We start from the raw sequence: 14,826 nt of genomic DNA on the forward strand, positions 1-14,826 counted from the left end.
ATATATACTGTAGTTTAAACTTGGGAAAAAAACATAAGTAGACAAGAATATAAAAGTATTTACATACTCTTGACAGATAAATACAATAAACATCTCATAGCAATTTAATTAAGAGTCTTATAGTAAAGCAATTTCCTAAATATAAGGAAACAAGAAGCGGCAATGTCGTGGGACGTTATATCCTTTGTAACTGCTTGTCACACTTTTTTTCATAATCTGAAAGATATATTAGGATAGTCCTTTTTTTTTTTTTTGCCTTTTTTACTTTTTCCTTATTCTAGTCTCGTTTTGTTCATCCATGAATAATAAAATTAGAGTTTTGATTTAATACGGTGGAGAGTGAGATGTGGAATACGATTACAGTATATAATTGCATTATGCACATTACTTATATAATTTTGTTATATGTAGTATAATAAAACTTTTATACGCAGAATATTATTGGTATAATTTTATTACACTCTTTGTAATAAAATATATATACCTTTCATAAATTATATATTGATTATACGTTGTATAAAAAATATCATATACGTGGTATAATTCTATTAAAGTTGTATGATAAATTATATTATGTATATTACAAGTATTATCTTGTATGTGTGGATGATGAGTGTGATTGGAATATAAAGTCATCAAAGCCTTCATGCATCAAATATATTCAAGGTGAGAGATTTTAACGATGTTTACATATGCGGGAATGAAGCAAGATTATTTTCATAAAGGAATGCTACATCAAACCTAATTGGAAAATTGATCACAGACAAATGCGATAATTCTAAGTCAATTTATACTCCAAGAGATATTCAGCGTGACATGAAAAAAGAATTAGGAGTTGATTTGAACTACATGAAGGATTGAATGAATATTATATACATGAAAAATATAGATATTAATGGTTAAAGAAGAGAGATAAATAATGGGTTTATCCCTTAAAATAAGAGATAAATGAAGAAAAGGAATAAAAGATATCATCCAACCCCTTATTTAGAGGATATTCCTTATCCTAACATACTTTTTTTAATATGCTAAAAAGGTAAAGAAACAGTGTTCTTTTTGAAGAATTTGAAAAGTTATGCTATTTATGTGCTTAATTTCAATACCGTGACTTAAGGTGTAATTTTCTCTTTAAACTTCTTGATAGCATTGAGCAGCATGTGCCTCTAAATATGTAAAGTAAGATAAATATGTGCGGTGAGATCCCTTCTTATTTGGGCCTTGTTGGGCTTTATTAAGTGGGCATTGCATGGCCCATATACGTGTGAGTAGCGGGGCAAGTGCACAAATAACCACTAGGTGAATCGTTGTTTAAAGAAAAATAAAATTTTACAATGTATTTTACGTTTAGCAGCTTCATAATCAAATTCAAGCCTGCCTAACTGAAGTTTGAACTTCAACTTTAGTGCAGTTGGAAAACACCCCTGCCTAACTTCAAACCTTCCAGTTTGAGTTAATCCAACAATAAAAAAAAAGAAGCTATATCTGCAATTATGGACTGTTGTCAAGTTCTCATGACCAGCAATTAACTAATGCATGAGTGGTTGGTGATCAATAAAGGAAGATAAAACAAGCTTAACGTAGCACAACAAAAGGTGTAGCACCTAGTATAAATACCAACATTGTTAGGCTCATTAAACTACTAATTATGTTCATCAATGTATAGAATACAACAGACCAGAGAAGGAAGCAGTTCATTCAACTATGTATCTACCAAAAGAGATAACCAGCAAGTGAATACATGAAATCCGAGTTCACTTCCGAGGATATCAGAAAATTTCACTTAGGCAGACACGTACTTCTGTTTCGTTCTAATATTTATCTTCAGAATCTTCAACGGCAACTAGATGGAACTATTAGGGAAGTCCACCTTTCCGAATGATGAATCACGCCCTCTCAGGCTCTCAGATAAACACTATCTCAGACCAACAACAGACTCACACAGAATGTAAGTTGCTTCCTTGTAATGCCTCCTGCAGGGAATTCACTGCACCAGTGTAATTTAGAAATCCCATAAACCAAAATTCGTGGTTGTCGACTGATATAGTCTGGACATATTTTTCAGATGGATTAGTCCTGCTTGATGAAGAATTAATCGCCTTAAGCTGATGTAATGGGATAACTACCTGCAGATATCATGGTACAAAGAAAGTGAAATGTGAGTACAAATCAAGACTTCCTCAAATAAGTAAATTGAGTACAAGAACAAAGATAAATGAAACCTTACAGAACTACTTACAGATATAAATACTCAATTCTTAAATGAATTAACACTTAATGAATGAGACATGAATACTCAAAAAGTAACACAGCTTAGATTTCCCAGAAAGTAAAGTTAAATTGGCAGGTGTCGCCAAAGATCAACACTGGTGCAGCAAGGAAACATCCAAGGTACTAATTGATGGTACTACTTGATATTAAATGAACCAAATAGAAGATGATATGGATACAAATAACACTTCAAGCGAAGGAGAGAACGTCCATCAAATATTAAAGGCGATATGCAAAAGACAAGATAGACGTGTTATACTTTTTAGGGAAAACATTGTTTCTCACTATAAAACAGTTTTCAGAGCTAATAATGCAGAATTTCTCACTTCTCAACCACTGTACTTGTGGCTTCTCAACCAAAGTTCCGGCATCTCCATACTTCAAATCATCCTTGTGATCTAACACTATATAGTGCAGTAGATGACTTGGGAACTCTGGACTGTCTAGATTCTCTTAAGTGTTTAAGAAAGTACGATCTTCCCGAAAAAGAACTGCGGTTAAGAAGGAAATAAGTGAACATCATTTCCTGCCCAAGCATTTAGCCGGGTTAAGAGGACACAGTTGAGGATATTTATAGTGTTTTACTGAACTCAGGGAAGAGGAGGTTATCATGATGCACATTGCACAGTGAGGTCGGTCGTGTCAAAAAAAGATGAACTAGGTAGCATGAAGACACAACTAACGCGACCATTCAGTCCTACAGTCTATTAATGGATAGCCAGACAGACCCTCCACTCATGCATATTCAATTATTATAGTTGAGCTTGAATAGATTCCTATCAATGAAACATAATTGAAGATACTACTCTATCAATGATAAAAGATTGTTAGTAACTCTGCACACTGCATGCAAATAAAAACTCTGTAAATATCATATTCGTTGCAAGGTTATCATATAAGTGTTAAGAATGTGTAGTGTTACTTAAAGCTTATTAATGGCTCATGTTAAACCCATGACTTTGATATATTATTAGGATTACCAAGGGAAAGTTCTCTCTTGAAAATGAAAAGTATGTCCCAGATAAATTTTCACATTATATAATACATAATCAGGTTTTTCTTTAAAAGAAACAAGCAATAAGTTGGCCCAGACAATGGAGATGTGAATTCACGTAAAATAAATGTTCTTTTTCAGAGAAAAAAAAAGACATATGAGAGCAAATGGTATCTAATGCTCTCGAAAAATTTTGAGAGGTGTAATATTATCCCTAAGCTGTTTACTGTAAACCCCATAGTCCCAATTACTGCCATTTACAGTCCCTTTGCTGTTTTGCCTCTTTTTGTAAACTTGGCCGCCAAACGGAGTGTGTGTCATTCATATGATAGAATACAGACAGTTTGGTGAGACTTATTCGTCCGAATTAACTACAGAAAAGCAGCATGTAATCCCTTTATGCTTCAATCACCTCATCAATACTGCATCCTCTCCGACTTCTAGCCAAACCTCCTTCTGCCATCTTTCACCTTCCATAGAGCCCCTATTCGACCCATTTTCATCTTTCCAGACCCTCTTTTCCCTTCCAAAACCTAGTGCAGATATACTCACATGCAATAACAGTCATTTCCCCTTTTCAAGTAAGTGACACAAGATCCCAGATTTACCCGGTACTGGCGCTAGTGGGAGGTAGCAAATACCCGGTGGTATAATCAAGGTGTGCTCAAGTTGCCCTGACACCACCGTCATAAATAAAATATAAGGCAAGTGACTCAAAATCCATAACAACGGGTAGAGCGAATCCTAATTGCATGATGGTTCTTGTGGCTTCTGAATTGACAAGAGATCACTAATTGCACGTAAGCTTGTCATTCTCCAATTAATTTTCAACCAATTAGTTGGAGAGGGTAGATGATGATGCTTAGTGTGTGCAATAGGAAAATAAGCTGCACTCTCAATTATTTGGACCGTTGAATAAGATGATTCACAAACATGTGACAACAATATATTTCAAGACCCAAATGCTGCAGTACAATGCTTGGAAGTGAAGCTGGGAGATTTAAGTGGATTACAAGTTGCAACTCAGGAAAAGTACGATGAGTAACTTTTTACGATCCAAGCCACGGGAAAAATATCGAACCTATAGGTACGCTTGGCATCCCATTTACTGATGATCATTGTGTACACACGAAGGTATCCTTCAAATATACTCAGAATTACTTGAAAGTCCAAGTTTCTTGCATCATATTATTATCCATATGACATAAATTTTCAGGTAGTTAGATTGAACATAAACAGCACATATTTTTTTTGTGTGTGACACAGACTACAACAAGAAGGGATAGGTTAAGTAAAATAAATCATGCTTGATCACCCTGGAATGGAGCATCCACATTTTCCATGGTTAGAGGAAATCACCTCTCCAATCTAACAATCACCTCTTCAGCAGTAATTATTGAAAAGGCTGTATATATTATAGTCACTAGTGCTACTAAAGGCTGACAAATAACTAGTAGACGGAACACTTGTGGTGCTTCAACTACTAAAAGACAAAGTCTAACATATTACATACCTTATAATAGCTCCACTCTGTCTTGTCTTCGGCTTTATAGGAGAGAGGGTTATCACTACAAAAGGCAAGCTTAGCTGTGGAGACATATAATACTCCCATAACCGGACCAGCTGATGTGGATAGGTAACATGCAAATGAATTCTGAAGTTGCTCCTCAGGAACAGTCTCAAATGTTTGCCGAAATATCTTTTCGTAGCCACCTTCTGCCAGAACCTTCGTTCCCTGAGCAATTCTTCCCAAGGCAGCATCAGCAAGACTAGGGCCCGTTTTCACTATATCAGCCAATAAAAGAAACAACAATTATTGCACGAATAGCATATCTTTCTAGGTTGGAGGGTGAGTGGGTGGGAGAGGAAGATAACTTCATTTAATTGCATATGATCAAACGTAGTAGTAACTAACTACTATAAACAAAGCTGGCAAAACAGGAACCACACTAGAATTTCGACAGACATAAGCCCTCCCAATCCTGGCCCCAGCCTTCACCCCCTCATTCCCAAGATGCAAACAAAAAGGTTAAGCTACTGCAATCCTGTATAAGAAGTAGTCCCAAGAGAGAAAAATAAGTTGACTGAAGCAGCACATAAGGGGGAGGATACTGCACATCTGAAATTCAAATCATATACACACATTGCCTCTCTGTAGTCACTGGCTACAGAGAAAAAAAGATTAGCCAGAAGGTATTTAAAAGGATCACATCCTCAACATTAACTCACACAGAGTCACATCAAAGATGGTGCCAACTCCTGAGAAGTGATAAATATTGAGGTATCAATCATGCCGTGCAAATGATCCAGAAAGACATCCACATTGCCAATGGCTTGTTACAGACTTCCTAAACTACATTTTAAGTAAAGTGAATAGATTATTTTCTGGTAAATGACTTATGAATTCATAGGCACATTATCTCCAGTGTAGGCGTGAAAAATATCTGCCAGCACTGTAAGAATGGAGTAGCTTTAAGCTTCATAGCATTGAGCCAGTGATACAAATAGAAGTGTTAAGACTGGTGACAATATGTGACATGTATGTTATATGTGAATTTCTCGTTTTCTTTTATGAATATTTTACTTGTTGATGTTTGTGACAGTGTTTTTTAAAACTGTTGGGTTTTACATATTAAATTTTCATATACCGCAACCAAGGTTCAATTCTATTTCCAAAACAGAAACAGCCCTCATGATGCTCCATGGTTAAAGTATATGACGAGTTACAGAGCCTGTTTGGATGGGCTTATGCCTATAAGCTGTTTGGGGTAGTCTAACTTATTATTTTTGGCTTATAAGCTGTTTTCAGCTTATAAGTTGCTTTAGATAAGCTAAGTCAAATGGGCCCAATTATTTTTTTGAGCTTATTTTAAGCACAAAATGACTTTAAGCTGGCCAGCCAAACACTCAAAAAAACTGAAAACAGCTTATAAGCAACTTATAAGCCAATCCAAACGGGCTCACAGTCTTCTTAATCTAAGGTGGAGCAGCTTTTACTGTAGTACTAGCCTCAGAAAACATATATCCCTTCAGCTGAACAAATTGCAGCACCTATCCTGAATGCATAAATCATTCTGTGCACTTCATCACCAACAACCAAAGGAGCATTGTTATCTTCTTGTTTTGCTAGTTGGCTAAGGTTGTCGGTCTAGTGTTGCTTCTATAGTTCTATTCCAAAAAGTAATTGAACTAGCATCATTTTTGCAAAGTTGTTATTCTACAAACAGATGTTCCTTAAAAGCAAATGGTGAAGTCAATTCCAAGAGACCACTGTTAGCGAGGCACTCTTTATTGCAGTGCACTGCCATCAGCTGATCAGCATCAGGTAGTGATGACTAAATGGACTTCTACCAATTTGGAAAATGCTTCATCAGTCATTGGTTAACAAGCAAGGCTAGATTCTAGAGATCTAAGAATGAAATGAAATAACCCTATCCAATTTGTTTGAGCGATTAGTATTAGGCCGACTGCTGACAAACCACAACTTTATAACCTCATTAAGATAAGAATATTCACGCACTTCAGTTTTCACATGAGTTACAATTTTTTTTTTTTAAGAAAAATGTTCTAATTGAGCGCAGCTGACTGAACATAACTTCATGTGAGTCATAGTTCTTCAATTATTTTTAGGCAATTTCCTTGTGGTCAGCTTTGAAGATATTTTAAGTCTATATCAGTGTGAAATGCTTAAAATAGTGCTCCAGGTCTTTTGGGCCTTTAAGCACAAAACACAATTGATGTGTGGGCTGAAGTTTAAAAAAAGGCACAATGAAGGGGAAAAAAGTAAAAATATATGTGTAATGCAACAAAAAAGCAAAATGTTTTCCTTAACAATTAATATATCTCTATGCCGGATATATTTATTTTCAATACCGCCCAATTCAAGTAGAACTCATGCAGGCGCAAGCCTTACCGTCTTGCCTACAGAGAAGCGCAACTTAAGCGAGGCGAAGCAAAGCGCCCTCCCTGAGCTTCAGGGCTTATATGCACCTTAAAAGAGCATTTGACAACCCTGGTCTATATTAAGTCAAAGGAGGAATACATAAACCCATCTTTGATAACCTTTCTCCATCTTTAGGGAAACAAATTTACGCTATCTCAAGAAGTGCTTCTTTTTTTGATTAAGCACCGGGTGTCCGGGTCTCTTTGAGCCCCGACTAATCCCGGGGGTGCACAGGCCCTCGGCAAGGAGTTTCCCGCAAGTGCACCACGGGTAATTCAGGGTTTTACCCCAGTCCGATGGCCCTCAGAAATTGTTTGCACCCAGTGGGTTTCGAACTTGAGACCTTGAAAGGGAGCAAACCCCAAGGCTCAAGAAGTGCTTCTTTCGGTAGCCTCAAGTCCTTTCCTAATATTCATTGTTTCACTCCAAGCAATAGCAGCTTATCCTAATAAGGTTAAGAGTCATTAGAGAATGACCTACACCCATAACTACCTTTCAAGCTCATAGTTTCTGTGGTTGGTCTCTCTCTATTGTTGGTTCAATAGGAATTTTGCTACTGTCATGACTCCTAACTACAACAGAATAAAAGGCGTCCACTGGACTCCTAAAGTTACTACACTTTTCTAGAATATTGAAGACAAGATGTAATCTGGCCCTATTATTAGGCATCTTATCTTTGATAAAAGTTTTTGAAGTTGCTTCTGATACTTATGGTCCCTGCACCAACTATATGCCCAAACACTTACCTGCCTCTCATCCCCTACCCTAAAAGATACATTGCCGCTAAAATCTTCCCATTCTTTCAAAATGTTCCTCCACAATCCACATCCACAGGGTATAGTGACAATTCCTTATTCTTCTCTCCCCTTCTTTTTTATAACGATGGTTCTCAACTATTCCACCAGGGACCTCTTATTCTTCTCTCTATTTCTTATAGGTCTATCTATTCTTATCCTTTTTCTATTCTCTCCTTTCTCCACTGGTGCTACATCGCCAAATCAGAACTTGAACTTAACATTTAAACTTTTTCTGGGGATAAGACAAAACCTCCCACTTATCCAAAAAAAAAAAAAAAACCAAAATATCCTATCCATAAGTCCAACAGTGGTTCTTTTCCACATTTGATCCTTTGGTGAGTCGAAATGACTCGAAGCCCAACTTCACCACACATTCATAAAACCTCTTTCTGTTTCCTTCATTTTTGGGGGTAGTTCACTTACACATGCATATTGCTGCTCAATTATATCCTTAATTAGTGTTATTTTTACCATACTGCACTCATGGTTGTTTTGGTTTTTTTTTTTTAAATGAAACTGAATTGTCTTAATTTTCTAAGAACCAAGTTCTTAATAAAAATCTCTAGAGTTCCACCAACAGTAACTGACTTTTGAGAAAGCGTTTTCTATTTCTCCGAGCATTGCTAGGATAGCCAAAATGAAGAGAATCACAGATGATATTCAAGTAAGAGTGTTAGAAAGCTATAGAAACTGGACTCTGGAATTCTCAACTATTAGCATGAAATATGCTACCCAAGTAAAACATATGTGCAATATATAAGATACGAGTTTAAATCTATGAATAGAATAAAGCCTTAACATTCTTTGAGGGCCCATTCTAAGTGTACTGCTAGCTTTCAACAAGTTACAATCTTTTTGGGCTTGAGGGAGCTATGTTATCATAAGCATCATATAATAAAGATAAATTTCAAAAATATAAAATTAACTCATGATCATTTTATCATGCTCCGAAACTTGTGGATTCTATGCTCCAAAGTCCACAAATTTTGAAACTTGTGTTACACTCTGCTTGTTAAATGTGAAAAGTAAAAACGAAAAAATTGAAATGTTTTTGCAGTCCTATGTTACAAGTTCTCTCCTACTAAATGCCCAAAAAACAAGGCCAATGACATCTCGTTATTCCAAGGATTCATCCATAGGAGGAGAGATAATGCACGAGCATGGAGGACTGCAATACATTACTGTCGACACCTTTTTTCAAACTAACACATACACACAACTCAGAGATCCCCGCAAAATGGAAGAGGGAAGACTTACAGTGTTGCCATGTGTTGCCAGCAAGATCCTCAGCTTTCTTAGTTGCTTCACCAACCTTCTTCCCCCATCTACCAAGCACATCTTTGACGCTCTCCATTGTATCTGTTAAGCAAAGATATAACATTGATTACTTTCTTTTCATCATTTTTTTCCTCTCAAATTATGTTCTTTTGCGGGACATCCTATCTTTTAAAAGCTCTCACACATTAAACTTGTCCATCCAAATTAACATACTGCACTTCGTGTTAACCATCCACTTCAAAGGAACAGTTTGTTCCAAAGCACAATTTTTCCATTAACAATTCAAACGACAGGAATTGAGAGTTATAAAGTTACTCAAATATTCGAAATTTGAGAATTGTCAAGTCAAATCCTAATAACATTTGTTAATTTAAAAAACAATTCGAGATCGTTTCACACCTTAGCCTGCTTAAACCTCTGGCCTATCGTTTTCTGTCCTGTTCAAAAGCCTCGTAATAACGATTTCGCAACTAGAAAAAGAGCATCTTTTAAACAAATAGAATTTGAACCTATTTATCAAAACACAGCTCGAACCTGACTAGACCTAATGTTTGAATACAATCACCAAAAGGTGCGCGTGAGCTTAATTGCCCATAAAATTCCGTCCACATGGCAACTGACTCATTAATTTCGAGGTGTATTTCGATAATTAGTTATTGATAGTTCAGGTAAAAAACTCGCAAAAAAGTGATAATTCAGGTGTTTTTTTTACCATTATAAAAATAAAGAAAAAAATCTAAACAAATAGAAATTGAACCAATTCACAAAATTACATCTCTACTATAATCTACATTTCCACACAAATTAACAAAATAAATTTACATTTTTACCTTTCATATTAAATGAAGACGAATTATTATTATTATCCGGAGCAGGCGAATAAGCTACATAGGGATTCGAGCCACGTTCATCGGACGGCATAGATCTCATCTCCGGCACCGGCGATTCCGCTACCAATTCCTCACTCCACGTCACCGATTTCCTCGATTTATTCGCCGATCCGATTTGCTCTACATCGGATCTCGGATCGGGTTGAACCGGATCCGAATCCTGACCCGAATTACTCGTTTTCTGCTCCGTTAGTGTTTTCGTAACATTATTAGTATTATTCTCTTCTACCACTACACCTTTTGGTTGATGCTCCATATAGCGGTGGCGCGTGGGAGCGTGATGGGAGGTGGCGCGTGGGGGTGAAGTTGGAATAATGAATAATTTTAAACGACTTTTGATTTGATGTTGAAATGTGTCATCTTTTTTCAGATATAATATTGGAGGGGTTTTATTAGATCGACGGGATTACCGGTTATAACGGTGATGATTGTAGGATTGAACAGTGTGATGGTGACCGGCTAATTTAACGCGGGAAGATGCAATACAATAGTTTTGTGTTCACGAGAAAAAAGAAAAACTGGGCCTACATTAACTTTTGGTAGGGCCTAATTCGACGTAAATATTTTATTTGTATTTAATATTTAATTTGAATTAGAATAAATAAAAGTTTATTCGTATTTAATATTTAAATCAAGTAAATAGAGCACAGGTTCGCGGATCTTTCTGTACTAATAGGCATAGCATTCTCGTAACTTATTGCCTTTCGATTTATGTTACTGTCTATGATCTTTTATACTTTGATTACTATATTAGTTGTTGTACTTATAGTTTCTTTTCTGCGTAATGATTTGTTATATTTTCTATTGTGTTTTGCGATGACTTCTTTACTTCTATTAATTATTGTGTGATTTTCTTTGAAATGTCTTTTCTTGAGCTAAGAGTCTATCGGAAATAACTTTTCTATCTTCCAAGATAAAAGGTAAGGTCCAGATGTTGCTGTTGATTTAGATTGAAATTAAATTACGTTGAGATTATAATCAGAATTAGGGTTCGTTTTGGTGATAAAATTATCTTAGGATTATAGTCACCCGTGAGGTGATTTAAAATAAGAATTTCTAGTCCAAATTCTGAACTTATTCACGTTTGAAAGCAATAATTATTTTTTCCAATTTCGTACATTAAATTGTGTATGTTAATTTAAATATGAGTATCCATAAAAATATTTGTCATTTCCTCCCTTATGCTCGAAAAGATATGTATAAAATATTTCTGACTTTAAATTCTAAGGCTCGTTTGGTATGATGGATTTAGAAAAATAGTCCTGGGATAAAAATTAGTATCGTCTTATCTCACGTTTGGTTGGAAAAAGATTAGTTATCCCGGGATTAGAGTGTTTTTTTATCCCACCACCTTGAGGGTGGAATAACTAATCTCGGGATAAGTTATCCCGGGATTAGTTATCCCGGGATAAGTTGTTTCCAACCAAACGAGCCCTAAGTTTAAAGTCTAAACATACAAAAGGAAGAATCAGCATTAACTTGTTGGCTAAGTATACCAAACTTGTCTATGGTTCTTTCTTAAAGTCAAGCTTTGTCTATCTTTTGATGTCATCTACGAATTGACTTCTTTTTTTGTCCTAAAATCTTAGTACTTGATATTGCGCTTTTTCTTATTTGCTACTCTCTGTTTGTAATATTTTTGCATAATTATTTGGTAAGCTTCTTGTTGAGTCTAGGTCCTTGATGTTACAATATTTTATAATCCATCTCGTCTGTACTAGGCACTAATTAAGAATAATTACTCCAAAACAATTTTGATGCTGCACATTGACCAATTTTATTTGGTGTTTGTACTTGAACTTTGCTTCTTGTGATTGTTCACTATTGTCTTTTACAAAGATTTTGCAAGAACACATTCACCAAATACCACCACTTATTTGATTAACTGGATTGGAAATCAACTATCTACACTTCTTTAGTAAACTTTTAACATATATACTGAATCCGAGCCAATCCAAACTCTTAACTTTAAATCCACATTGCTTAAGAGAAAAGTGGACGCAACTGATTTTAAATAAAGTCAACACGAGAAAACAATTAAAATAGATTTCATATGCAATAACTTTGTACATAAAAGCTAGCCCGACTAGCTACAGAGTCGAGTCTATTATTATTCATGAATAGAATGTCATCACATGACTTTATTTAAAGACGATGAAACAAGAAAAGTGCAGGGAATAACATAAATATATAGTAAGTTCATAACATGGATTTGCAGTAGTCCCATGGGGTACCATTGCTATTAATAACGTGCACATGTATAAGCACCAAAGACGTTTGGTTCAAAGTAGTTTGGTCTACAGTTACAACAAAGCCAGCAACCACTGCAATCACTGTCATTATTGCAAATACTCCCACAAGTTACTATATCATTTCGTTGTGGGAGTAGCCTCCTTTGGAGTCCAAAGAGATCATGGCTAGTCTCTCGTACACCCATAACTTGAGTTGTAGAGAACCATATCAAATTCACTGAAAGATATCACAAATATAAATTATCAAAATTATGCGATATTATATAATATGAAAAACACATAATCTAACATCATGCATATTTGAACATACATGTATATGAAATATGATACACAAAATCACATTTGTAATTATAGAGTTAGTCACGAATATAATGATGTAAGATTAAAATCAAATATAAAGTGAGATGGATACTGACCAGTGATTGTCATGAGAAGAATAGCACGAACAAAGCCACGGTTAAGCAATGTCATTCTACAAATGTACTTCAAGCTTTGTTGAAAATTTTTGTTTGAGCATTTTCTTCCTTTTCAAAGGTCACAATTTATAGACATCTTATTAGTGTTACAACTAATAATTTGAGTTCTATCTCCCAAACATTTTTAAAGAAGACTGTTCCAATAATACTTAATTCATATAAATTGACTTAGACATGTTACCCCACTAAAAATAATATACATTAACACGATTTCAGCTCTACTTTTTTCGATTGAAGCAAGTGACTATTTAAAAGGAATTACATCCATAGCATTTTATTGTTGACTTCTAAAACATATATACTAAACTATACATAGCTCATTTAATTAGAGGAACATCACAATACTTATTTTTCAATCGTGCATGTTAGGGCTTCAGTTAGGCACGAGGTTTTACAATTGGGAAAAAAACGTAAGTGGACAAGAAAATGAAAATATTTACATACTCTTAATGGTAAATGCAATAAACATTTCATAGCAATTTAATTAAGCAATTTCCTATGTATAAGGCAGCCCTCCGTACATGAAGGGCATAATAATCCCACGACATCATCTAATTATTTAGTGGGACTCTATATCACTGTAACTAACTGCTTTGTCACAGTTTTTTCCATTTTATAATTCCTCCACAATTTGAAAGTGCAACATTTTTTTATTTATTTTATAGACCAATTATATTATGTAAATTACTTATGTAATTTGTTATATGTGGTATAATGAAGTTGTTAGACGTAGAATATTATTGGTATAATTTTGTTACACCCTTTGCAATATATTATGTATACCTTTCATAAATTGATTATATATTCTATATTAAATATTATATACATGGTATAATTTTAATATACATTGTATACTAAATTATATTATGTATATTCCATGTATTATCTTGTATGTGTAGATGATCAATGTGATTGGAGTTTAAAGTCATCAAGCCTTCGTACATCAACTATATTTAAGGTGACAGAGTTTAAAGGAACATATTATGGGTACTATTTTTTTCACTAACATTAAATCTAAAGTAAATTCTCTGTAACTTGAATCAACCAAGAAAGAAAATGTAAGTAGAGGGGTTAGTAATAGCACATGGAGGATATATTGGTTGAAGAAGAGAGATAAGTGAAAAATATAAATGTTTATCGTTAATGAAGAGAGATAAATGATGGATTTATCCCTTAATTAAAATGAGAGATAAATGAAGATAAAGAATAAAAGATATCATTGAATCTTGATTTAGGGGATATTCATTTCATAACATACTTTTTTTATATGTTATAAATGTAATAAACAGTGTTATTTTTGAAGAATATAAAAAGTTATGATATTTATGTGCTTAATTCTAATACCATGACTTATGGTGTAATTTTCTCTTTATAATTAACAATTCAAATTAACTTTTAATTATTTCTCATTAATAGTGCAACAGGCCATGTACATTGCAGTATTGCATACATTAATGGTATTCTTTATATAAAGGTAACATTCGAGGAGGTAAGGTATCACTAAGAGATTTCAAAATATAAAGAAGTAACACACGGAAAAAAAAAATCAAGCGGATTTAATATATATATACACACCGACGACCCCTAGCCCCGCCCTTGGTGGTTAACGCTAATTATATATTAAAACGCATAATCATCTACTCAGATTTTAACAATGTCTAAATGATCTTAATTAAACTATCTTTTTTTGTCCTAGAGAAATTGAATACAAGATAATTAGTCACGTTAATTTCAATTGAATTTCATGGTTTTGCTTAATTTATTCATATATCGAGAAACGATTTGAAAAATTAAAACCTGAACTTTACAGAAGTAACATACTTATCAAAATGAAACAATTGTAATTTCCGCTCTCCAACAACCCTCAAACAGTAATTTTAAACATGCCTAAATGTTTAAAGCATGTATTGTTCTAGGTGACATGATGT

General features: G+C 34.5%; 1 protein-coding gene across 1 annotated transcript; it reads right to left on the reverse strand.

Moving 5' to 3' along the window:
• Positions 1-1,578: 1,578 nt before the first annotated feature.
• LOC132613905 (GLABRA2 expression modulator-like) lies at positions 1,579-10,547 on the reverse strand. Its single transcript, XM_060328201.1, has 4 exons — positions 10,111-10,547; positions 9,260-9,361; positions 4,776-5,047; positions 1,579-2,123 (listed from the first exon to the last, which is right to left on the reverse strand). The coding sequence occupies exons 1-4, from the start codon at positions 10,424-10,426 to the stop codon at positions 1,935-1,937; spliced, it is 879 nt and encodes a 292-aa protein (XP_060184184.1). The 5' UTR covers positions 10,427-10,547; the 3' UTR covers positions 1,579-1,934.
• Between the last annotated feature and the right edge of the window lie 4,279 nt (positions 10,548-14,826).

This window comes from Lycium barbarum, chromosome 10 (assembly GCF_019175385.1).
Source record: "Lycium barbarum isolate Lr01 chromosome 10, ASM1917538v2, whole genome shotgun sequence".
NCBI lineage: Eukaryota > Viridiplantae > Streptophyta > Magnoliopsida > Solanales > Solanaceae > Lycium > Lycium barbarum.

Coding starts and splice junctions, on each gene's coding strand:
- LOC132613905 (XM_060328201.1), bottom strand. CDS start 10,426: ATGGAGCATCAACCAAAAGGTGTAGTGGTAGAAGAGAATAATACTAAT. Junction 9,362..10,110: donor GTCTTCATTTAATATGAAAG/GTAAAAATGTAA, acceptor TTTGCTTAACAG/ATACAATGGAGAGCGTCAAA. Junction 5,048..9,259: donor TGGCAACACATGGCAACACT/GTAAGTCTTCCC, acceptor TGGCTGATATAG/TGAAAACGGGCCCTAGTCTT.